We start from the raw sequence: 25,122 nt of genomic DNA, 5'->3' as shown, positions 1-25,122 counted from the left end.
AAGTTTGCATTTTTAAGGTTACGCATTATAGGGATATCGTTTTTTTTGGGCTTTTACACTGTAATTCACACCATGTTCCACTTATCTGGCTTTCAAAGGTCGGACCCCAATCAACATGGAGTAAGCATATATGTTCAATAAGGCGATCAAATCCATTGTCAAAAAAATTAGTTGAAAACTTTAATGCTACATTTGGAATAAACAAAATTAGGCCAATTCTAACAATATAGAAGGTAATTAATTGTTACCTTTTTTCTAACATGTAATTTTATATACATGTTGACCAACTGCTTTTCTAACGATAACAGTCAGATTATGTAGGCTAATAAGAAGGTAAAATGCTAAAGTTAGAACAATGATGAAATCTGCTCTAGCTAACATAATAGCCAGATTGCAAAAGTTAATTGACACATGATTCAAGGACATATAAAAGCCTTGTATACTGATGATGGGTATAAGATCCTTGATGAAAAGTCTATGCTTACTATCAATATATAAATAAATTAGGGTGTCTTGGTATGGTAATTAAATATCTAGAATAATACATATAAGTATGTCATGAGAGCAATCATTCATGGAAATAAAGCTTAACCGAGCAAAATTTGTGCATGAATGACCTTCTGGTGAGAAGATAAATAAGTAGTAGCTTATACATGGAATCAAGGCTATCTTTTGACCAGGAACGGTGGTTAGACAGTGATGTTGAAAGTGCAGCTGGTACTCAAGTAAGAGGAAGGGGATTGAATTGAGTACGATAACAATTATTTTCAATATTTATCTTTGTGTATAACTACAACACACATTGTATGTAAGGCAAAGTAATCAGTTTTATCACTTGATTATAATTTGTTTTGTTTTGTTGCTTGATGTAACTAATCTTTAGTTAGAGAAGCTACATACATTATTTGAATTTTGTTAGAAAATTGACATATTTCTCTATTGATTATCCAACACTCTTTGTTGCTGATCCCCTTAAAGTTGTTTAATTAAATATTTAAAAACCTTTGAAATATATTTTTCGTAATATGCCTCCTAAGCTCCATGGTTTTACATGTAAAAATATTGTTGTTTTGCTCAAAAAATTAGAGGAATAGAAGTTGAGGACATCATAATTTTGGTTTTTAATACATGCTACATGATATATGATATTGTTAGAGATTTGTTATACTTGTCATCTAGAAACTCTATAGTGATCCATCACAAAGTGAGAACAGCTATAAAGAGCATTATTTGAAAAATTGCTTCCTATATTTATGATAGAGTCCATAGGAAAACAAATTTGTTGGATAAAAAAATTGCTCGACGAATCTTTAAATGATTATTGGGAACGATTCAAGCAACAAACTTCTATCTAATTGTCCCTAAGAAAAAAGGAGCACAAAAGAAGCTAACAACACTAGATAACTACAAAACCCTCTTTAATTAAAGCTTTTGTTTAACTAGGGTTAGGATGTCAAAGGGATAAGCTTCAATAGGGTTTATGGACTTGAAAGCTCTTGAACCTACAATTTTATGCACAGCTTCAGTAGGATGATACCCATCCCAAAAATAATATGTATTCCTATTGTTGCATATTGCTGAAGATGCTTTGCACTGAAAATCTTCCCTTAATTGGCAACATGGGCGATTTAACACCGTGATTCCTACAAGTTGTACATATGAAAATTTCAATTATATTATAAGCTATAAGTTAATTTTGTGAGACTTGATATATAGATGTATTGTTTACTTATTTCATTAAAAATGTCACAAAAGGTAATTATGATGTAGATGGTATTGTAAAAGCTAGAAACAACGAAATACTACCTCCGTTAATTTTAAGTTGCAACAAAGGAATATTTTATGTCTCACAAATAATAATACCCCTTTGTTGCAACTAAGAGTAACGGCGGTGAAGCAAACATGGCCGCAAGAATATGTTGGTAAAGAGAAGTCAATGCTGAAAATTGCGAGTCAAAGGTTGGAATTTGGCTATAGTTGGTCTTTCGTAAAAAAAATTAATTATAAACTCAAGTCTAGCCTTATAATTTGTATATTTAGAAGTGGTTTCTCACAAAAAATCGATCAATTTTTAAGGTTGATTTTTGACAAACTTTTCACGTAAAACTAAACATGGCTAATAGAATTTAATGCTATAATTGAGTTCAGTTAGAGACAAACCATTTTGTGGACCGATGACCATTCCTTGGAGATTTATGTATGTAAATTTAGCATCACGGTATTTGCGGTTGAGCTCGGCTACAAGCGTCTTTAGTTTGTCATTCATCAATAAAACAGCGATGTTGACTTTATCAACACAAAGACTATGTGGCCGATTTTGAATTACTTGACCCAAGGTGCATCCTACGAGTCCTAGCCCAAACACCGCAACTTTCCTTGCTCCATTTCTATACAACGTCTTCAATATCAAAACAATATTAGTTAATAAATTAAAAGAATAATACAACCATTTCAATAAATTGAATAATATGGTGTTAGTTTTTGCAACTCAAACTTATGCTTCTTCTGTTACGAAACAGTCCCATCGTTTTGACTTTATTTTTTTATTGTTGATTAATATATACCTTTGACCAATACATCTTACGTACCTGTAGATTTCGTCGGTATAAACTAATGAGAGAATGAGCATAACTATCATAGGTGTAATTTCGACCAGTTGAGTAATGTTCTGGCATGAAGTAGTTGTTGATGTAGTCATTGCTGCCTATGATGGTTGTGAACAAGCATTTTTTTAAATGGGCCTGGGCTTGGGTTGATCCATTTAACTTGGTATTCAATCTTGAGATGAGCCTTTTATGATTTCTAAGCTGCTTGTCGAAGCTAACTATATCACCCTAACCAAGGAAAGTTGTATATATTAGAAAGTAAAACTCTTTCTTAAAATAAAAATAAAAATATAAAAAAAAAATTAATTAAGAACAACTCGTCTTGTGTGTGGCTAGCGACACTGTGTGCGGTGACCACTTATAAAATAATAAAGTAACCTCTATAATATTGACAGGTAATTCATGTAATACTGACTGAGTAACCCCTATAATACTGACAGAGTAACCCCTTTAACACTGTCCAAATAACCCCTATTACACTAACAAAGTAAGCCCTATGATGACTGACCACATCGTGTGGCCAGCCACATATAAAAATTTGCGTACGGTATTATAATTGAACAATGTTAAGTACTCCGTATTAAAGTCATCTTTTGTCAAACGATAAAAAAATAAAACAAAATATTAACTTTGTGTTAGACTCATTTCTGTACTTTGTTGACTTCTAGGTTCCAGACACAAATCTCAAGCCCAACGACCAATATATATATATAAGCCCAACGACCCATTTGCATAAAAGATAGAAGTCAAGGAGTCCTAGAACAGTGGAATCAACAAATTTAGCTAGTCAAATGGATTCAAAAAGAGGATAGAAGTGCGGAGCATCTAGGGTTATACAAAGTGCGGTTTAGACCGCATCAAACCGTTAACCCAATCGCAATTTTGTAATTTGGTGCGGTTTGCAATTTGAAAATTGCAGTGCAGGTTTGCGGTTTGGTGCAGTTTCCAAAAATATATAGACCAACCAGCACATTAATGCGGTTTGTGGCTTTATTACTATATTTTATTAAAAAAATATAAAAGACCTAAACTATATGAGCTAATCTTTGACTATTAGCTAATTAATGGTTAAAAAAAAGAGTTTAATATTTGAATTATAAATTAATAATTACAAAATAAAATAAAAGTTTGGTTTTAAAAAAATAATTATAATTTTAAAAAAATATGGTTAAACCGCAAACTGCACCGCACCGCACCAAACCGCATTTTGCGGTGCGGTTTGAAAAAATTACAAACCGCAATTTTGCGATTTGGTGCGGTTTTGGACCCAAACCGCACCACGAACACCCCTAGAAGCGGCAAAGAAGAGATAATAGTCGCAATGAAAACTGCCAACCCATGATTATATAACTATTGCCTAAGATCTGAAATTATTAAGAGATAATAGTCTTATGACTTTTGACTACCACAAATTTTTGAGATGGACGACTGAGATTATTTGTTTTTTCATTTATTTTTAATTAGTGATTTGAATTAAAATCCATTTGTTAATTATTTTTTATATATTTTTTATTTCCAGAATTTATAAAATATTAGAAATTAATTTCTGGAAGATAAAAATATATTTAAAATAATTAAAAAATTAATTTTTAATTAAAATTACTAATTAAAAAAAAATTTAAAAAAACAAATAATCTCAGCCGTACATTTTAAAAAATTGTGATAGTCAAAAGTCAAAACACTATATTATTAGAATCATCACCTAAGATCTCTATAAAAGCACAACGAAGCAACAAAATTCAAGGACATTAGATCAAACATTTACATTTACAATTTATTACTTTAACTTTCTCGGCCTTAAGTTCTTAGTTTCTAGGCTTAGCAGCCTAGTTTAGTTTAGCAATAGCACTAGTATGCTTTGACGCCTTGAAGCAATTAGTTATTTCAGTTAGGATTAATCATGGAGGTAAACTTTTCTCCTCAGATTTAATAAAATCATAAGTCTGTTTGTTTCTCTAAAATGTTTCGTACTTGTACTTTGTCTTGGTAATTATAAATTGCTGGTACTCCAACTCAAAAGTCGATAGTTATTAAGGATATACCCCTAAGTTATACTAGCAAGGGTATCATTGACTTGTTTGAAGTTTTGCACCAACACATCGTTTAAATTTCCATTACATGTTAACATATACTGTAACTTTTTCATTTTAACAAGGGTAGAGATACAAAAAAGTCAAGGTGTAGTCATAATTGATCTCAACCCGTACTCTTTATCACACTGCTATACTTTGTCCAATTATTAGTAAAAGTCCATGCAAAATCGGTAATATTTAATATTAATATCCTATCCCCCAATCTATAAAAGAGATTATATTAACTAAACTAGATAACATCTATGAGTCCACGACGACACATTGTAATCATATAATTCTTACAATGAAAAGAAATAATTAGAAAGTACCAAATGTTGACCAGTTTCCGGACGTATACCAGCTGCACCAGATGCATAATTAACACCCTTGAGTATATCATGGCCTTTTGTTGAGCTAAAAGGTGGAATGCGACGATGAAATCCTAATCGCTCGGCTGCAAGAAATTAAAATATGTAACAAGATTAAATGCATATATAGAATATTTAATCAAGCTCACTCATATTATTACAATATACAAGTATAATTAAAAGTAGCTATATATCAAGAACTTTATCTGTAATTGTGGTATACTCTTTGAATTAAAACGATGCTTATATTATAGGGATAAATGGGTAAAAATGTTATACTCTCTCCGTTCCTGAAAGTTCGACTCACTTTGCATTTGCACGATCTCCAATGAACATCTTTGACCATTAATAATTTCGGCTATGTATAAGTAAAATTTTTAAAAAGTTGATAGTTGAAAATTTTATCATATGGGGAATCTAATAAGATCAAACTTGTTAATTTATTTTGATTGTATAAATCATAAAATATGGTCAAAGTATTTTATTTTGATCACATAAATAGTAAGTGAGTCGAACTTTTAAAAACGGAGGTAGTATATATATTCCGTCATTAATAAACCATCAAAATAAAATGCAGTTCATGTAACACTCTATTTCTATTTAGAAAGTGATAAGAATTACAAATTATTTTATTTTTTATTGGTATAAAATAGTACAATTCGATCAATTTAATATTCATTAACTTATAGCAATAATTGCTAAATCATTTGATTGGATTGGAATTCATCCTTTGAATTTTTAAATAAGATATTGATTTTAAAATGTTTATATTTGCTAATCATTTATAATTATAAAATTGAGTGGTTTCACCTAAAAACAATACAATGATGTATATTAACCAACACCAAAACAAGCCAAAGTAGGATTTATAATTTTTTTAAGCCAAATAAGAAAGACATTTTGAAATAATTTCAAAGAAGATTAGTGATTAAACCTTCAAAAATTGTTCACATCGTAAAAAAGTAATACGTTCTTATTATAGAATATCTTTTTGTTTATATGAAGCATGAAAAGTGGCTCGACCAATCAAGATAAGTCAATGTGTTAGGTTTGAGTTAGTGATTTTGGATTTGACTTACATTAGGATCGGGTCATTTTATGTTTTTGTAGAATAATGTTTATTTATGACACATATCATACATAGGCAAGATTGTTCTCATACTCATTCTCATTTTGTTACTTCATTTAATGCATTGGAGTAGAAGCTAATATATTTTTAATATAATGCATGCAAACTAGAGGTGATTATAGGGCGGGTCGGGTCGGAGCTAAAATATTTGCCCACTTTTCGGGCCGGAATTTTTGTGTCCAAACCCGCCCAAAATGGTCGGGCCTTGCGGGCTTTTCGGGACGAGCCTAAAAAAATCAACTAAATATGCATAAAAACGCATTTTCAAACCCGCCTAAAAAAAATCGGGCCAGGCCATACTTGATCAGCTCTAATGCAAACAACCATAGATGACATCAAAGCTAAAATATTTTTCTTAAAAGTATAACAATTGAATTCTTGTATACTTCGTATGATACACATGCAAACCTTTTTTTGTTTTTTTTGCTACGAGAATTACTTATAGTGTTTCATGCACAAATTTGCAATACCATAATGTAACACCAAAACCTATAATCGCGAATTGATGGTATACAGTACAAATACAATATTATCCTATCCATTCATCATTTAATCCGAAAAAATAATATTAATAATTCTTATGAAAAAGAAGAACTTGCAAACCCAAAAAAAACAAAAAAATAAAATAAAATAAAATAATAATTAAAAGTCCTCTTAAACATTTCATGGTTTTTATTTATTTATTTTATTCGTTCTTAAATTTTATTAGTATTCTTTTACTTTATCCAAGATCACTCCAACATGTAACATTATTTTAAAATTGGAAAGTTTGAGTAATTTATTGATTTTTTTTACTAAGCCCAATTTTTCATGGATGTACACCTACCAGCTTAGCATTGATTTATCTATTCCATTAACGTGAATCAAAGTATTTCCATTTTTTTTTTTTTTGATATGCATAGAATGAACCTTAAGCATACGCTATAAATAAAACATGCATTGTAGTGAAACCGTAACTTTAGTTTTTCAACTTTAGTCAGATTTCAAGAGGAAGAAATCTAGAGTTAAGAAAGAAAATGACTAAATATAGTTAACTCAATCTTATCAATGATCCCAAAATAATTCTAAAACATAGGAAACACAAACCAATTACATCGACGGCAGTTAGTCCGTTGGAAAACCTTCCGGTGGGTTTTCTACCCGGGATATCAATGCCATAAGGACGATAGTTGGCTTTGGCCTTGGTCTTGAGACGATTGTTGTTGCCGGGATCCGATAATGAGTCACCAAAGATGAAGAAACATGGTACTAGAGGATGTGCATGAACCCCTAACTTTGTGATAGAAATCAATATGAGAACAATGAAAGATGAAAATCTCCACATCTCTAGGAGGCGAATGCAATGGAGAGAATCAAGTAATGAAATAAACTAATGATGATAAAATGGAGTAAAATTTAATTAGGATATGAAATTTTGTTTTAAGCATAATATGTGCTTAGTGATCGGATGGCTTATATTAATTGTGTAGATGAGTGGATATAGAAGCATTGAAACCATTAGAGGCTAGTATTATTATTATTATTGTAAATATCATGATGGTTTTATATATTCTAAAGCCATGCATAACCATACGTTTGAAGGGCTTAATTTTTTTCATGGTATATCCTCCTCTTTCTATATTTGCATTGCCTTAGATGATTATCGAATAGTTAGTAAGTTTTCCAATAAAAAATTAAATATAAAACAAGCAAATGTTAAATAAGCTCAACATTATTATAATATCTAGCTAATCTATTTTTAAGCATATTTTTTTGTATTCGGCCTGTTGTACTGTGCGGCAGGGTTACTCAAGTTATTAGGTTAGGGGTTACTCGAGTTTCTCGGTCAGGGTTACTCGAGTTATTTAGTTAGGGGTTACTCGAGTTGCCGGGGTTACTCAAGTTACTCGGTCAGGGGTTACTTGAGTTACTCCTGACCGAGTAGCCCCTCGAGTAACCCCTGACCAAGTAGCCCCTGACTGAACCCTCAAGTAACCCTTGACCGAACTCCTTAAGTAACCCCTGACCGAATAACTCGAGTAACCCCTAACCGAACTCCTTAAATAATCTCTGACCGAGTAACTCGAGTAACCCACGACTGAGTAACCCCTCGAGTAACCCTTGATCGAGTAACCCCTCAAGTAACCCTTGACCGAGTGAACCCCTCGAGTAACCCCTGTCCGAACTCTTCAAGTAACCCCTGACCGAGTAACTCGAGTAACCCTTGACTGAAAAACTCGGGTAACCCCTAACAAAACAACTCGGGTAACCCTGCCACACGGTGTGGCCTGCTGCACCAAAAAATTTATGTTTTTTTTTTTAATTTTTTTATTTTTAAGATATGTATTCAAATTAATCTTACCTACTTTTGGATTCTTACAATCTCCTTTTAAGTTTTTTAATAAATGGTATTTACTTAATTAATTAAATAGGAGTTACTGTTTTTAAAATGTTTCCTATTACTTGATTTAATTTACATCTCACTTTTAAAAACTCAAAATACAAAGAGTACAAAATTTTTGTCCCAGAATTTGTCATACTTTTCTGATAAGTTCACATAGGCATTTAATTTACCATTTTCATAAATTAAATTAGGATTTATTGGATTTTACCACCCCTAAAAACCCAATGTTATTTAACCAATTCTTTAAATTTTTCTTTTTATTTAAACACTTAAAATACACCTATAAAAAGACAAAAATTAGATTTCAACACCTTGTTAGAAAATCGTCAAATTTCATATTTTCAAAAAAAATTCTCGATTTTTGTGCCAAAAGTTTGAATTGCTCTTTAGATGTCATGGGGTCATTTGGGCTTCGAGTCCGATTTGAAATCAAAATTGATAAAGAATTATTGAAAATGCCTCATTTTACGTACTAAAAGAAGGCTAGCTCCCAACAGACACGAGACTTTTTGGTGCAGCAGGCCACACCGTGTGGCAGGGGTTTGCGTGTGGCCACACCTCATTTTTGTGCAGTAGGTCACACCGTGTGGCAGGGGTAAATACTTTTCTGGTGTAGACACCGTGTGGTTTCAAAATGAGGGCCTGCCACACGATGCACACCAAAATGAGGGTCTGCCACACAGTGCACACCAAAATGAGGGCCTGCCACACGTGTGGTTTCGATTTTCTGTTTGTGTCTATTTCCCGTGGTTTCGATCTTCGGGTAAATACTTTGTTTGTAGTCACGAGTCTGTTTGGAGCTAGCCTCTTTTTTGGACCGTTGTAAAAAAAATAAAAAAATAAAAAATAAATAAAAAAAATTGAACCACACGCAAACCTCGAGTGAAGGTTCGTAAAATGAGGTGTGGCCAAACCCTTACTTAATAAAAACTTAAATCAGTCCTTTAATAATACCAGAAGATCAAAACCACTGGAAAGTTAATGACGACTCCAATGAATGGTCGTCGGTTCACCAAGATCGAACCACCACCCGCTGCACAGTGCTTACTGCGGAAAGGGCTAATAAAAGGGGTCCAAGAACTGGCTAAGCTATGCCGACAGCCGCTTGAGACGCAGAAGAAAGGACGGCCAACTAGGAAGTGATCGGAGCACCACCACTAGCAACCACAACCGCTAAATAAAATGAGAAAGAAACAAAGAAAAGCTCGAATCGGCCTTTCTCGATCTTACTGGTGGGTCTTGATGTGGTGGGTGGGGTTTGCTGGCGATCGAGAAGGAGGACTAACCCACTTAGATCACCGGCACCCCGACGGTAGCAGGGGCGGACCCACCTTTAGTCATAGTGGGTCCGGTGACACAGTATTTTTTTAAAAAATAAAATATCAAACAGACCTCTTATTATAGATAGGTGGTCTCTTTGATGCTAACAACAAACAATATCAAAGAGACCTCTTATTATGATAGGAGATCTCTTTAATGCTGCTAGCTGTGGTTTTTTTTAAATATTAAAGAGACCTGTTATTTATATAAGAGGTCTCTTTGATGCTGCTGCATTTCGCAATTTTTTTGGGCTACTTTCTTTTTTCATTAAAGAGACCAGTTATATTTAATAACTGGTCTCTTAAGTTATCTCACTTTTTTTTGTATAATTTTTTAATCATTTTTTTCCCTTTTTATATCTTATATTTGTACAACCAATTTTAATATTTCCCCATAAAGCTTATCAATTAACTAAAAAATCATAAAGTTAATTCAATATAATAATTTTATTGTACCATTTGTTTATAACATGTTATTTGTACTATTTTCGACTTGTAAAATTGAATTCTTAAGTACTGTATTTGGTTGTGGTATGAATTTTTGTGTCCTATTTTTGGATTGAAATCAATTTGGTGAAATATATATATATATATATATATATATATAATTTTTGGATTGAAATTAATTATGAACAAGACATGGAAAAAAAAATTGTACTTTCACAAATGATCAATAATTGATGGTGACACACTATCTCGGAAATCCTGTATCCGCCACTGGACGGCAGTACGCTTAGGGAAGCTCGTTTTGCTAAAACTAGGGGAATTGAATTTGGGATTTATTTTGGGGTTTGGGGTTGTGGTTGAAATTTTAGGCCCATTGTTTTGGTAGAGTTTTTGTACAAATTCTAGAAACTTCCAGAGAAATCAAGAAAGGTTAGTATTTTCTCATGACTTCTTTATAATTATCTATTTAAACGTTATAGAGAATTCTTAAACTTGGAAGCAACTAAAAGATGTGATTGAAGAAAATCTTGGAATTTTCTACAAGAATGATGAAGGGTGTTCTAAAATTTTCAAGCCATTTTTTTCAATCTCCATCTATAAATATTAGTAATGAACTTTCAATCAACGTATACATGCACAAGAGAAGTCGTAACTATGCACAAGTCTTCCTACCTTTCTACCCTTTCTGTGTACAATCCGCATCTTCTTTACTACTTAGTACTCAATTCTTCCATTTCAGGGTATTTGTACTCTCCTATTTTCCATATAGCAGATTATTTATGATGCTCGTTGTCGTGAGTTTTTTTGACAAAATTTCCCACGATAAATATCATGTGTCTCCTTGATGAGTGTCATTTCCGACACTATTTTATATATATGCTCCTTAGACTTTAGGTTAGTTCCTTTGGCATTTTAGTGTCTTTATTTAGGTTTTTCATATTTTGCGGCTTATTTATCTTTTGTGTGTTTTTATAGGTTATTGAGTCGTTTTGGAAGATAAAAAAATGAACCAAATAAAGCAGCCAATGTGAAATGCGAATGGAAGTTCCTGCGGAGGAACTTGAGAAACTGACGGAGATAAAAAAAAAAAAAAAAAAAAAGCTTGTTGGGCACGTTTTGTTCGTCTAGGTTCATTAAATCCACAAATTTGGGAAGTCTTGGGGAATAATTTACAAGATCTACAGCGGTTGGAAAATATACATTTGATTCAAGAGAAGATCTTATCAATTGGTTAAGATATGTAAAGAGATATATTTTCACAATCTTATCTTATTACTTTCCTTATCTTTGAAAGATTCCATCTCATCTCTTAGCCTATTTAAAGCCACGAAATTTTAGAGAATAAGAGACGCTAGAGAAGGGAGACTTCACTCCAAAACCCCTCAAGGGTTAGGAGTCGTTCGTCACTGTTCGTGATACATTGCAGCGGAGGAACTTGGAGCTGCCTGAGAGGAACTCAGATCCGAATATGAGGAACTTGATGGGTTCTTGTTTCGTTTTCTTTTCTTATCTTTTTGTTATGAGACCTTAGCTTGTTATGCTCAGTAACTAATAGTTTGAAGCCATGTATTAAGTATTTGGGACGAGTATTGTTGGTTTTAATGATTAATGGTTTAGAGTATTCTTGAATTATTGTTTTGTTCATACGAATGATGATTTCTTATAAGTAGGTGTACAACTATTTGTTTGGGTCTGATTTCTTTTGCTTATTAATACTACTAAGTCCGTAATTGCTTGGGAACATTAATGAAGTAGCAAACAATTGTAGAAGAGGAAGTTCCACTCTATTGATTGAAAAGTAATTCTCGATCGAGGCTAAATCACGTAAGTTCCGGAGTGTTGTGGTTGTCTTGGCTTGATGTTTTCCTAGTTCCTAAGCTGTCATCAGGTTAAATTCCTTGCTCGTAGTATAGGGGTTATCTGTTGGTTAGGGTTCGTTAGTGAAAGTCGTACGGGATCTAACCATTAATAAGTGGAAACAGAGGAACTTATTCTATAAGTCAAGCTTTTCTAAAGGGTTAAGTATTATGTTCGGGATTATACGTTTGCATGGTGGATTTCTATGTATAGTTGCTGAGTATCTCAAGTTCCTTTTCTGTTCTTGTTCCTGTTAGTGAAAGTTCCTAGTTAGATTTAGTTGTTAGTTGTTCCTTATCCTTAAACTCCCCCCAATCATTTCTTTTATTGTTTTGAGTCTTAGTTAAGTGTTTTGGATCTTATTCATAGTTATTTGCAAGCACATTCTTCGTGGGATCGACCCCTACTTCCGCTAATTACAAATTAGTAGTTTTAGGGTAATTATTATTAATTTGTGTGCGTTTCGACACCGCATCACTCCTTTACTATTTGTCTTGCCTTTATTTTCTCTTAATTATACTACACAATTTCTACCTCTTTAATTTATTTCCGTTGCGCACTCACTAACCCTAACATATATAATATCCAAGGCAATGAGATTGTGTGAAAAAAAAATAGCAATTAAAAAGAGTTAGTAATGTTTGATTTTAGCATATTAATTGTGGTTAGAATGCTCAAAACTGTAATGATCATTCTAAAGATGTTAGGGATAAGGAAGGGGAAGCAATCGAGGATGTCAAATGGAGATTGTTACGGTAAATGGTGTTCGTTGCAAATGAAAAAAAAAAATTAAAAAAAAAAAAATTAAAAAAAAAAAAAAAAAAAAAAAAGGGAAAGAAGAGAAATGTGATTTCCATTTTGGCAAATTTACCTTTTAATATTATTTAATTAAACATAAGATCGATTAAAAAAATACAGTAAAAGTCATCGGATGGACCAATAAATTTAGTGTCAAAGGGAGTGGTACAAATTAATGAGATTAAATATGGTAAACCAATTAATATTTTAGATCAATTAGTTTGTTTTGTTTTTCAATAATCTCTATAAAAATTGTAAACTAATTATAATTTGTATTTGTATAAGCTAAGCCAATCAATGGCATAAAAGTTAGCATCAATTTTGTGGGATATTGGAATAAAAGTTATCATCGGCGATATATTTTTATAAAAATTAGCAAGTGACGACATATTGGTATACTAGCGAGATGAGTGATGGACGATTAACCTGTAAGCACGTAACGTACACATGAATTTTCTTAATTTGGAACTTTAACATATGGTTTTTCTTTTCTTAAAAAAAAATGTTAAATTAATTTTTATTTTTAAAGAAAAATAGGAAATTAGAGAAATATAGGAAAATTCAAGACTATAAATAAACTTTGATTAGGTGATTCGGGATTACTCGTAGTTTTTATTTTTTAAAATATAAAATTTATACCTATACAATTGATTCCATTTCATTAACTTACAATTTATTACAAGCCAATGCAATTTCAACTACTTTAGACATTATATCATAGGAATTCTTTTTTATATCCTTATTTTTAGAATTTTGTTTGTTTATACAAAGTTTTTGTAATTATTGTCAATAATCTTAGTGGGGCATGAAAGGGGCATGTAAGGTCATAATAAGATTGATAAGTTACTACTTAAAAAAAAAAAAGTAGGGTTAAATGTCGCAATTTGTTAACTTTTATACCAATAGCAATTTGTCATCAATGATTAATGTTATGTCAACGTGTCACTAAATTGCTAGCTTTTAAACCAATGTGATTTATTGGCCGTGATTATATTTAGTTATATAAATCATCATTACAATATAATAATATATACAATCCTTGAATATAGGTGCACTGAATAACCTAGAATTTGGCAAAATGGTATAATAAAAACTTTAGATTGTGATAAATCAGCCTTCTTCACATCATTTGCCTTATCAACCTAGTGAATGTTAAGATAGCTCTTGTGTCTTATTTTAGACATCAAAATTTTTAATTATTGCTCTCAAGTTTCAAAATAATATAATAATTGAACGTGAGCTTATTTTTTACCAGGGTTCAAAACCAAGCTTTAAAGATAAAAAAAATTGAATTTTTAACCTCTGATTACGTCAACAAAAACAGAGACCTTATAACAAAAGAAAGGTAAAGTAGATTGTATCAATATGCACTTGATATATAATTTCTCCAAAAAGTAAACTTACTTAAAATCCTTCATTTCATGATACATTAAGCTCAATCATATAAATTACATGATTCTAACCAATAAGTTTTGTATTGTACAAAACTTAAGAAATACAAATTTTAATAATCTATATGATTATATAAATAACAAATTGAAAGAAATAAAAACACAAAAAATATAATAACGAAAACTTTTCTTCGATGAATAATCGAGGAACCCTTGTACTCCTCAGCCATTTGAAAATTCAAACATATAATTTAGCCTCCTCTAAGTACAAATATATTGTTTAATTTTGTTGATAATAACACATTGTGCTTGATTAATTATAATTATAATTATAATTAGTAGATATAATTAACTAAATTTGTGCTAGCCTCTCGATGTCAAAGGGGTAAGCATCAGATGATGTTTGTGCCCTGTATGACCTTCTTCCAATAATGACATTAGCAGCCTCCCCTGGATGAAATGCATCCCAAAATACATATTCATTTCTGTTGGGGCATGGTGTTTGTAAGGGCAAACATGTAATTTGTCCATTGTTCCTTCCTACTCCACAACACCCTGCATTTGTTACTCTAAACCCTGCATTATCAAAATTAAATAATGTTTGATCAATATATATTATAATGGGTTAATGGGAGTAATTTGATCTATTGCAAATTTAATCTTTTAATAGCTCGAAATTAATATTTTTCATGTAGAAACCTGTCCTAAAATGATTTTATATATATATATACAAAAAATAAAAAATAAAAAAAAAAACTATAGAAATAATACTTTCGACTGTTCTAAAATTATGTACATAGGCCCCGTTCACTTCACCTTATTTTTGCTGAACTGAAATTATTTTTATTAAACTGAAATTATTTTTGCTGAACTTAAATTATTTTTACTGTACTTAAATTAATTTTACTAAACTGAAATTATTTTTGCTAAACTAAAATTATTTTTAACTGATTTTCTATTATATTTCTTCTTTACAGTTATTGAATTTTACTGAACTAAACTTATTTTAACTTAACTGAACTGAACTTATTTTTACTGAACTGAAATTATTTTTATTGAACTGAAATTATTTTTACTTAATATTATTTTTTTAAGGTGAAGTGTACAGGCCGTAGTATAACTTATTTCAAATTTTTCATCTACAATGTGAATCAAATAGTAAGATTGGACAAGGCATATAATTTAACATTATATTCTTTTTTAAAAAGAAAGAATAAATTATTCTGTCCAACAATTAATTTAATTTTCCTTGGCTACTTATTTTATAAACACATTCACTGACATCGACCATTTTGATTATAACATAGATAAGAGGAGTTATTGTGACTTTGTGAGATCAATTTTAAGGTAAAAATAGATAGATTTTTAAAATTAATCACTTACGGAGTATATAAAGAGAGTTATAAAAACAATATAGACGAGACTTGATCTCAAACTAAACCGTATCATTTGTGACTTTGATCAACTAAAGAAGAACGACTTATTAAAAACAGTATTACAGTACTGCAACTAAAAAGCGACAAGGCGACAAGAGAGTGTGAATTTAAAGAAGGTAATAAAAACGTACCATAAGCAGAAGGGTTGTCAATCAAGTTTTGGAACATGTCATAAACATTGATGTACACCAATCGAGCATCAGAGAGTTCATTGTTGAGTTGTTGGACCAATGATCTAAGCCCATTATTGAAGATCCGATTAGCCGAGTTAATAGTTTCATCACAGGTACTTCCATCTTGGCTTCTTTGGGCCAACTCATTTGGGCTGCACCCAATTTGTCCTATTCCTATCAATGCAAACTTCCTTGCCCCATAGTTGTATAATGACTGCAATCAATTCCATAGTTTAACTTTAATAATTAAGCTACACAAAAAAACTAAAACTTCAAAACAAGCCTAGCAAACTAGTTATTATTTACTCTATATCTACCTCTTTTCTAATCATATACTTCGTACACTTTATTATATGTAGAGAGAGTTACAAGAGCAATGATGCAAAAAAGATTTGGTCCCATTTTTTAGTATCAAACTAACTAATCTACTTGCATCCATACCCTAAAATTGTAGTTCAATTATATTTTCTAAAGCAAAAAAATAAAAAATATAAAATTAAATAAAAATAAAAGAGAGAACAATATTAAAAATCTAGGTATGTATTAATAGTCATGACAATTGACAAATTAGGTACATTTATTTGGTTATTATTTTTTAATAGTATTGACTGCATACAAGATCAACTCACTCAATTTTGTGGTTTTGTTATTGAACACAAACAGATAAAAAACATAAACTTCATAATACATTGGGGCCCATTTAAATTTGGAACAGACTTAGCTTTAGGCCCAATTAATTTAATAAAACTAATTTTTATCTTAAATTATAAGTATCATCTTAATTATTTTTAAGTGTATCAAAATTTATGAGTGTGTCAATCCAACTTCCATCTAATTTCATCTCAACTTTGCCTTAACTTGTGTTAAATTACTTAAACTAGAGCATATCCGTGCTAATACACGGGATATATTATATGCGAAAGAAAATAACATAAAGTGAAATGTTGGTAGTTATTGAAGTCCGATAAAAAAAAAATAAAAAAAAAATTATTGGAATAGGTAGGATTTTTATTATTATTATTTTTTTAAGTGAAATGCATAGAATTTGAGTATTGGGAATTTAGAGGATTATGTTGAAGTGTTGCAAAATTGACTCTACAATTATATAATAGATTTATTTGAATTTAATTTTCATAAAATTATAAAAAAAAAAGTTTATTTTTAATAAACCCCAAAGAGGGAGGATAATATTAAAAAAAAGTTTTTAAAGCGAATAAAGTCTTAATCAGAAATTTGTTAGTTCATATCAAATCAAAACTATAAGTAAGGATCACGTGACATTCATATTATCTAGCCTTTTCTTTTCTTTTTTTTTTTTGGTAGTGCCCGTCATTGTTAATTCATTCAAGTAGATTTGCATGCATTTAATTTCCAGTCCAATAAAAAGATTTGCATTTAATTTATCATGTCACGTCATGATTTTTGGTGAAAAAAGTCACGCCAATAATTGATAGGCCTACCCTCTAAAATTAAGCAAACAAAGGTGCATGAAGTATATTAGACTTATCGTATAAAAATTCCCTTTTCAAAGCTTTAGCAAAAAATTTAAAAAAAAAAAAATTCAAATTACTTCTTCTCTTTGGTTTTTTTTTTCCCCCTCCTTCTTACTCACAATTAAAATAGTTAGAGTTAAAGAAGTTTGATTGTAATTTGTAATCAGAGATCGCAGAAAATACAAATAAATAGTAGGAAAATTTTACATGATCATAAATATAAGGGCACATCTACCACTCACGACCCCCACATGAGAAAAGATATGTTGTCATTTTCAACCCGATTTTTTAAACATCAACAATTAATTATTATTATTATTATCTAAAACATAAATAACTAAAAAAATAAAATGGAAAAAGAAAAGGGAAATAAAAGAAGAGTACTAACCCTAATATGCTGAGAGTACTCTTGAATAAGAACATCAGCATACTGTTGAGGGTTATATTGGCGGCTAGTTTGATAGTAATTAGGCATGAAATAGTTGTTTAGATAATCGTTGCTACCAAGTCCCACTGAGTAAATGCATCTGCTCAGATAACTGGCTGCCTGATCTTCATCTCCTAGTATTTGTACGACTTGTGATACTGTGTTCTGGTAATTTGCTACTTGTCCTCTGAAACTTATCCTTGCTCCCTGCAATTTTTTCATTCCACATTGTACTCATTACTTGTCGTAAACTTATCCGAGATTCGAAGTAGTGGTCGTGATATATATATATATATATATATATATATACACGACGTTCATTGTGACATTAATAGTGTATTTAACATAGATTTTCAGAAGTGTGACAACTAAATTTGAACATAATATAAAGAAACATTCATATAAGTACGACTAGCTTTGCACCAAAATATATATATATATATATATATATATATATATATATATATATATATATATATATATATATATATATATATTTTATATAAGTATGACTAGTATTTATAAATATCATATGGACAATACATAAATTTGTACACATTGTCATTTAATATTAATATTTTTTTAGATCTACCATTGTGTGAAGAATTAATTTCAAGAGTAGTGAAAATTATTATATGCCATAATTATTTATACATAGGAGTTGAGGATTGATATTAAAATTTCACATTATATTAAATTAATTATTTCATATAGAAATTTTATTAATTATGAATTTCACGTGGATAGACTGTCTACTAAATAAGTGGATACTGGATAGATGTACGTAGTAATCTCCGTGAATATGATTATTGAATATATTTACGGCTCTTGAATTTCAGTGATTGATTAAATGATTACTATAACATTAAATTATAAATAAATCCTCAATACAAAATCACTGAAAATTCCTACTAAAATTCCTATTAAGTAGTATAGACATTTTTTTAAGAAAATTGACAATATTTTCAAATTATTATATATTATCCACAACTTTTAATGAGGATTGGACAGACAAGTATATTCAATTACATTGCCGACAGTTTACAATCTTCTCAATGCCCTAACATTAAGGGAATAAGTGTGTTTTTTTTTTATAAAAGTGCAATATGATAAGGTCACAAGTTTTCTTGCTAATCAATAATGTTCCTCTTTAACTTACTAGTAGTCTAGTACCTTCACCTCTTATTATTTGTTCATTTTCTTATAAATCTCTCAAAAAAAAAGGTAAATAGAAACATAATGAGGAATGAGTATTAGATAACAAATAAAAATAAATCTTCATATGATAAAAGTGTAAATCATACACAGATCGAAGTGCTATTCGAACATAATAAAATATCTAATAATAGTGTAATTTAAGCTAGTAATATAATCGTCATAACTTAATAAAAAGTATAGTTCTTACTTCGTAGTACTTAAATTAAATTTTTTTTCGAAATTATTACTCGTAATATTTAAATCTAATGACAAAACATCCAAATGAGAGACATACCAATTGCTGGCCTGTTTCGTCTCTAATCCCAGCAGCAGCAGATGCATAATTAACTCCTCTCAATACATCCTGACCATTAGCTTGGGCATATGGTTGAGGATAATCATCAAATCCCAATTGTTCAGCTGCATCAATAATCATCATTCTCACACTAATTAATACGAAGTATGTTTTAAATCCAAACGATAATTGCTTAATTTTGAACTTTTACATTAATTAATAAATCATATCTTCGTATTTTCTAAAATGATATGGAGTTCATTGTGGAATATTATTTAAAAAATTTATTACAAATTACGTCTCAATCGATGTTATTAATATTTTTTTTTTTTTGAAAGATGTAATTAATATTTATTATTAATGCTTAATTATTCGATTTGTCTTCTTTTATTATTTATTAAAGATATAGCCCTTTCTACTTTTATCTTTTATTTTATTATAAAATCATAGCCCAATTAGGAGACAAGTTTGCATAAATTATATACCGAAATTTATTTGCTAATGAATATATAAATTTATAATCTAAAGTGTTAAAGTGTTAGAAAATGACACCTAAGATGTTACGGAGTAGTATTAATTAGTCAAGCATCCGTAAGGCTGTGGAACCCTTGCTTGTGCTAAAAACAAGTTATTAAATTGAAAGGCCCACTTAATAGTTATCACTCACTCTAAACTTATATTGAGAAATCATACAACCGCAAAATAATACATATTTAGTTGTACATAAATTCTTCAATGCTTGATTTAATTTCAATGTAGACAAAAATCAAGGGTGCATTACATTTAAGACTATTAAAATCTCACTTAATATTGGTTGTCAAAAGCCTTGATCAACAATCTCATGATTTTAACCACAATAGGTCAAAAAAAGACATTGACAAAGTAAATTAATTAATAAGCAGAATCGGTTATGCATTTTAGAATATAATTCAAACTTTGACACTTTTATGAATAGCCAAAATTTTTGACGGGGAAATTTTTATTAACATAGTGGTTATTTGTTTACCCACATTTAGTAAATTTAAAGAGTGTAGTAAAATCTAACTCGATTAGGAAATCAAAAGCTTACCAATAACGTCAACCGTAGTTTTTCCGTTACTAAACCTTCCGGTCGGTCCAGCGGGAAAATCAATACCATAAGGCATGTAATTAGCTCTAGCCAAAGAAGCAATATTATTGTTATTGCCATTATCAACCAATGAATCTCCAAATACAAAGTAACAAGGCACTTGAGGGTCTCCGTTTACCCTTCCCATAAAATTTGTAACAAATATTACTAAGCAAAATGACCACAATTTCTTCGACTCCATAGCTAAAATTTCCCCAATTGACAAAACAAAAGTGTTATACAATTGGGAAAAACTATATATTATGATAGAGTAATGTAGAAGAAATGTGGTGAATAATAATATTGTGTGACAAAAATGAAACAAAGGAGTAAAGTATATATAGAAGAAGAAAGAAGAAATAAAGTTAATGAAGTTAGTTATTAGGTGCATTAAATTTACGCGGACAAAGGTGTGAGTGGTGTGACAACTATAAAAAAAATGTACATATTACTGAATTATAAGATATGATCAGAACTGCATGAAATAATATTGGCTTGGTAATTATTTGATGAAGATTGGAATACCCATGCGTTGACAAATTTTAACATTTCAACGTAAAACTAGTGGTTAAATTTACTGCATGGTACATACAATTATTAGTACTGCATGGAATAGCACCATGCTTGCTGCAGCAAGTTTTATACCATTCGATGGATCGTATTGACTCACTACTGAACGTCACGTAAACGTTGTTGCACAGATGATAGAAGAGATTGGTGTTTTGACTAATAGCTGCATAGATTTCAGCCTAAATAAGTTTTAATCAATAAAAACGATTTTTTATTACATATATGTAAATATACAACATAAAATTGGTAAATATATTACGCAGTATTAGCTAATGTGATTAAGTAATGATAATATTATTAAGAGTTACATACATTCCCATTCCTAAAATTAATTTGTATACTCGTATATTCTCCAAGTTCGTGGAAGTACTTTGAGTCACGGGGTGAATTACTCAATTCTATATGATAGCACAACCTTTAAAAAAAATAAAAAAAATTCCCTCGGCTCGAATCTGGTTCCTACCCATAGGCGAATGGTGCTTAGTGTTAAGTGTGAGTTATTGTCCCACATATAAAAATTAAATAAAGAACCATTATTTTATAACCTAAGTGAGCTACTCCTTGTATCGCCATATGGTTTAGTAATGGAACCTCACTTGGGCTTATGTGTGGGCTATTCTCTCCTTGACTCTCCCTCGATCCCTAACAATGGTATCAGAGCCGATGGTTCGGCTGGGCCTCTCGTACCCGTTTCTTAGACGCCGTTGTGCAGGGTCTGTGAGGCCAAGACCTATCTACTGGCAATCTCTTCAGAGGTTTTTGTCTAGACCCTATTTTCCTCCATACAAGCTTCTCACTAGGAGTGCTCTGAGAGTTTGGGTGCATGGTTTCCACTTAAGGGGGAGTATTCTGAACTCACACTTGAGGGGAATATTGTTAGGTTACAAGTGTGAGTTGTTGTCCCACATAGAAAAATCAAATAAAGAACCACTAGTTTATAACCTAATTGAGCTACTCCTTCTAGCGCCATATGGTTTTGGAATGGAACCTCACTTGGGCTTATGCGTGGGCTATTCTCTCCTCCTTGACTCTCTCCCTATCCCTAACACCTAGTCTCTTGTATTACTATCCACAACCTTGCACGACCCCCGCCACCATATTATTGAACCCAAATCTATTAGGATGCCTCCCAAAGTTTGTCCTTATCAACAATCAAGAATTATAATAAACTAGGTTGATTAGTTACAAATGATGAAAATTGTGGTGATTTGGATTTTCATAGTTTTTGCTTCTTGCATTCGCAAATTCATAGTTATTGTTATAAGCGCAATATGTTTGTTAAAGGTTTCATCAAATACATACTCTTGAGCTTAAACCACAGACCAAGCGCAGATTGTTCCTCTACAACCTTGGTAATAATATTGTTGCAGAGGACACATTATAATTGTTGTATTGAGTGTCGTCTTTTCCGCTTTAACAATCATCTTAGCATGTTGTTAGTACTTGCATTACAGTGGATAACATGTAACATTCGGGTACTTGTTCTTTTGCTTAGTTTGCGAGTAATCCCAATAAATGGCCTGCTGTTTTCACCTTTCATCAAATTTTAATTGTGTATAATGATAAAAGTTGTTATGAATTTTGATCTTATGTGAATATATTCGTAGCCTTAATGTTAACAAAAATCATCGTAGAGACTAGTGTTGGATCTGTAGGCGTCCTCTTTTATCTCTAGTTATACACTCCTCTCTAATCAAATATTGTGATTTACATATCAACATAGTTACTTAAGGTTTTATTAAATTTGTCTCGATATATATACCTTATAGCAATTTTTACCCTTATCTTGCATAATTATAAATAGTTAATTAAAGTTGAAAATGTGCATCAAGATGCATAAACTTATTGAAATATTTGGAGAACTGATGAAGTTTAAAATTTGGGGTGGAGAAAGCCTCATCACAATTGACAATTCTCCAAGGAGTAGGTATCAACCATCTACAACAATTGCATTTCATGAGCGCATCCTAGAAAATCTAGAACAACATACACACAATTAAAATAGATAATAGATCTTACAATCTTTTATTAGCCTTGCATTGCTAGGAACATGTCGTTAAACATACATTCATTGAAGAGGATAGGTTACATATAATGTGTGATAAAAAGATTCACGTAATCATAGAAGATATTTGAAAACTCTTGCTCCATTTTAAATCCTTTTGGTTACAACATGTATTTAGAGACGCTAACATTAGGCTATCACACGGATTTGATATACAATTATACACCTAAATACAGATTTTTTTTTTTTTTTTTTTTTTTCCTATATAGTAAATTTTCTACTTATGTTTATTTAATAATTAAGTTAGGATACAATTTTTAAAGAAGACAAACCTAACTTCCACGCATACCTTTTATCTAAAATAATTAAATAGTTTCTTCATTAAAAAAAAAAAAAAAAAAAAAAGGAAAAACAATTACTAATGAATTAATAACGTAAACTTAATTCAACAACTGTGCCACCATCTTCAACCCTTAAAAGTTAGAGACAAAGTCAACCAATATTGTCTGCTCCTCACAATGGTCCTCTCCATTACACCGTATAGCCAGTTTTGTCACCAAAATTGCCTGCTCCTTTGACTATTTCTTCTTTGGTAAAACTCTAATATTACGCTTTAGTCAAATATAATTAACAGTAGCTATTTTTTTTGAATAATTAATAAAATAATGAAATTATTTAAAATACAAAAGCCACTATATTTTTACTCAATTATACATGGAAATTGTATGGGATGTTAAAATACTAAACGTGGCCAGACATTAGTCACATTACTAAGACATCCCTATTTTCCTTTGCTTTAATTTAAAAAAAAATAAAAATTAAACAAAAACCTATATTGAGGAATGATTATTAGTTAAGTGACAAAAATATAATGATCAAAGGGATCGGAAAAATAAAACTTATTGGATTGGAAATGGATGATAAGTTAGACATGGATAAACAAATACAAAAATGATTATCTTGTACAATGTGTAGGATGTAGTCACTCGTATTTTGTCAAATTTGAATGATCTACCTAGTTAATACAGTAGTATTTATGTAAAATAAATAAAACCTTTTTTTTTTTTTTACTATATCTTGTAAACTAAATGAAACATAAACTACGTACCACTTTTATTATACTCGTAAATTTGTCGTTATACTTGTATTATACTCGTAAATTTATATATATCGAATGAAACATTATTTGTCATTATGAAATAAATATATAGATATTCCATACATAAATTTGTTTACGAGTATTAGCCTTATAAAACAGCTGTATAAGATTTTATAAACCTTGTATCCGCTTGTAATTTGAGTCAAACTCGTAGACACAATAAATTCATATGAAGCATCACCCTAATTATCCAATGAAGATAAACATGTAAAATTGGCATTGAACGACAAATTAATTTCATATGGCATTTACCTTAGATTCCATTTTCTCTTTCAGACATTGAATAGGGTTGATTGAGAATATAGGTTTGTTATATTAGGCGTACCATTCGATTTCCAAAACATCATCATAAAAATACATAGTCTTCTCCCCGTACGAATTCCTCCCCCTCCCAAAAGTATTGGATTTGTTGATTAGAAAGTGTTTGATCTAATAAAATCCTTCACAAGCTACTAAAATTACTTATTACACTTGAAGGTGATTTTGTGTTTGATCATGCATTATGTGTCATTTTTACATAGAACAGTAATTTACAAGTTTATATTGTATTTTTGAAGATATATAGAACAATAATTTACAAGTTTATGTTCTATATATTTTTGAAGATATATAGAACAGTAATTTACAAGTTTATGTTGTCTTTTTTTTTTCTTGTTTTGTAATGATCCATATGCATCAATTTGGACAGACTACTCAAACAATATTCATCTTAATATAAATTAGGGTTGAACAACTCTTTTTTTTTTTCTTTTTTTTTTTTTTTTTTTTTTTTTGAGGAAAAGGTACATACATATAGGTTAAATGCTAATTATATAGGCTTAGTGCGTGGTTAGATATTTAATGTGTCTCTGAACCTCAATAATGTTGACGAGATAAAAGAAAAGGTGTT

At 30.5% G+C, this 25,122-nt stretch overlaps 2 protein-coding genes across 2 annotated transcripts; both read right to left on the bottom strand.

Annotated features, from left to right (window-relative positions):
* Positions 1–1,269: 1,269 nt before the first annotated feature.
* On the bottom strand, positions 1,270–7,743 carry LOC110728840 (GDSL esterase/lipase At5g45670-like). Its single transcript, XM_021908507.1, has 5 exons — positions 7,262–7,743; positions 5,008–5,132; positions 2,589–2,834; positions 2,161–2,398; positions 1,270–1,643 (listed from the first exon to the last, which is right to left on the bottom strand). The coding sequence occupies exons 1-5, from the start codon at positions 7,497–7,499 to the stop codon at positions 1,423–1,425; spliced, it is 1,068 nt and encodes a 355-aa protein (XP_021764199.1). The 5' UTR covers positions 7,500–7,743; the 3' UTR covers positions 1,270–1,422.
* Positions 7,744–14,542: 6,799 nt separating this feature from the next.
* LOC110728837 (GDSL esterase/lipase At5g45670-like) lies at positions 14,543–20,819 on the bottom strand. The gene is made up of 5 exons (XM_021908503.1): positions 20,461–20,819; positions 19,392–19,516; positions 17,861–18,106; positions 15,938–16,193; positions 14,543–14,946 (listed from the first exon to the last, which is right to left on the bottom strand). Exons 1-5 carry the CDS (start codon positions 20,699–20,701, stop codon positions 14,723–14,725), a joined length of 1,092 nt encoding a protein of 363 aa, XP_021764195.1. The 5' UTR covers positions 20,702–20,819; the 3' UTR covers positions 14,543–14,722.
* Between the last annotated feature and the right edge of the window lie 4,303 nt (positions 20,820–25,122).

The sequence above is a fragment of the Chenopodium quinoa genome, unplaced genomic scaffold (assembly GCF_001683475.1).
Source record: "Chenopodium quinoa cultivar QQ74 unplaced genomic scaffold, ASM168347v1, whole genome shotgun sequence".
NCBI classification, from domain to species: Eukaryota; Viridiplantae; Streptophyta; class Magnoliopsida; order Caryophyllales; family Amaranthaceae; genus Chenopodium; species Chenopodium quinoa.
This window is presented reverse-complemented; position numbering and strand designations above follow the sequence as displayed.

What these genes read in the sequence shown, in the direction of transcription:
- LOC110728837 (XM_021908503.1), bottom strand. Translation starts at nt 20,701, where the DNA reads ATGGAGTCGAAGAAATTGTGGTCATTTTGCTTAGTAATATTTGTTACA. An exon ending in AGTACTCTCAGCATATTAGG is followed by an intron (nt 16,194 to 17,860) that starts GTTAGTACTCTT and finishes AATTGATTGCAG; the next exon opens with TCATTATACAACTATGGGGC. An exon ending in TGACAACCCTTCTGCTTATG is followed by an intron (nt 14,947 to 15,937) that starts GTACGTTTTTAT and finishes TTGATAATGCAG; the next exon opens with GGTTTAGAGTAACAAATGCA.
- LOC110728840 (XM_021908507.1), bottom strand. Translation starts at nt 7,499, where the DNA reads ATGTGGAGATTTTCATCTTTCATTGTTCTCATATTGATTTCTATCACA. An exon ending in TATACCGACGAAATCTACAG is followed by an intron (nt 2,399 to 2,588) that starts GTACGTAAGATG and finishes TTGATATTGAAG; the next exon opens with ACGTTGTATAGAAATGGAGC. An exon ending in GGTCATCGGTCCACAAAATG is followed by an intron (nt 1,644 to 2,160) that starts GTTTGTCTCTAA and finishes TACAACTTGTAG; the next exon opens with GAATCACGGTGTTAAATCGC.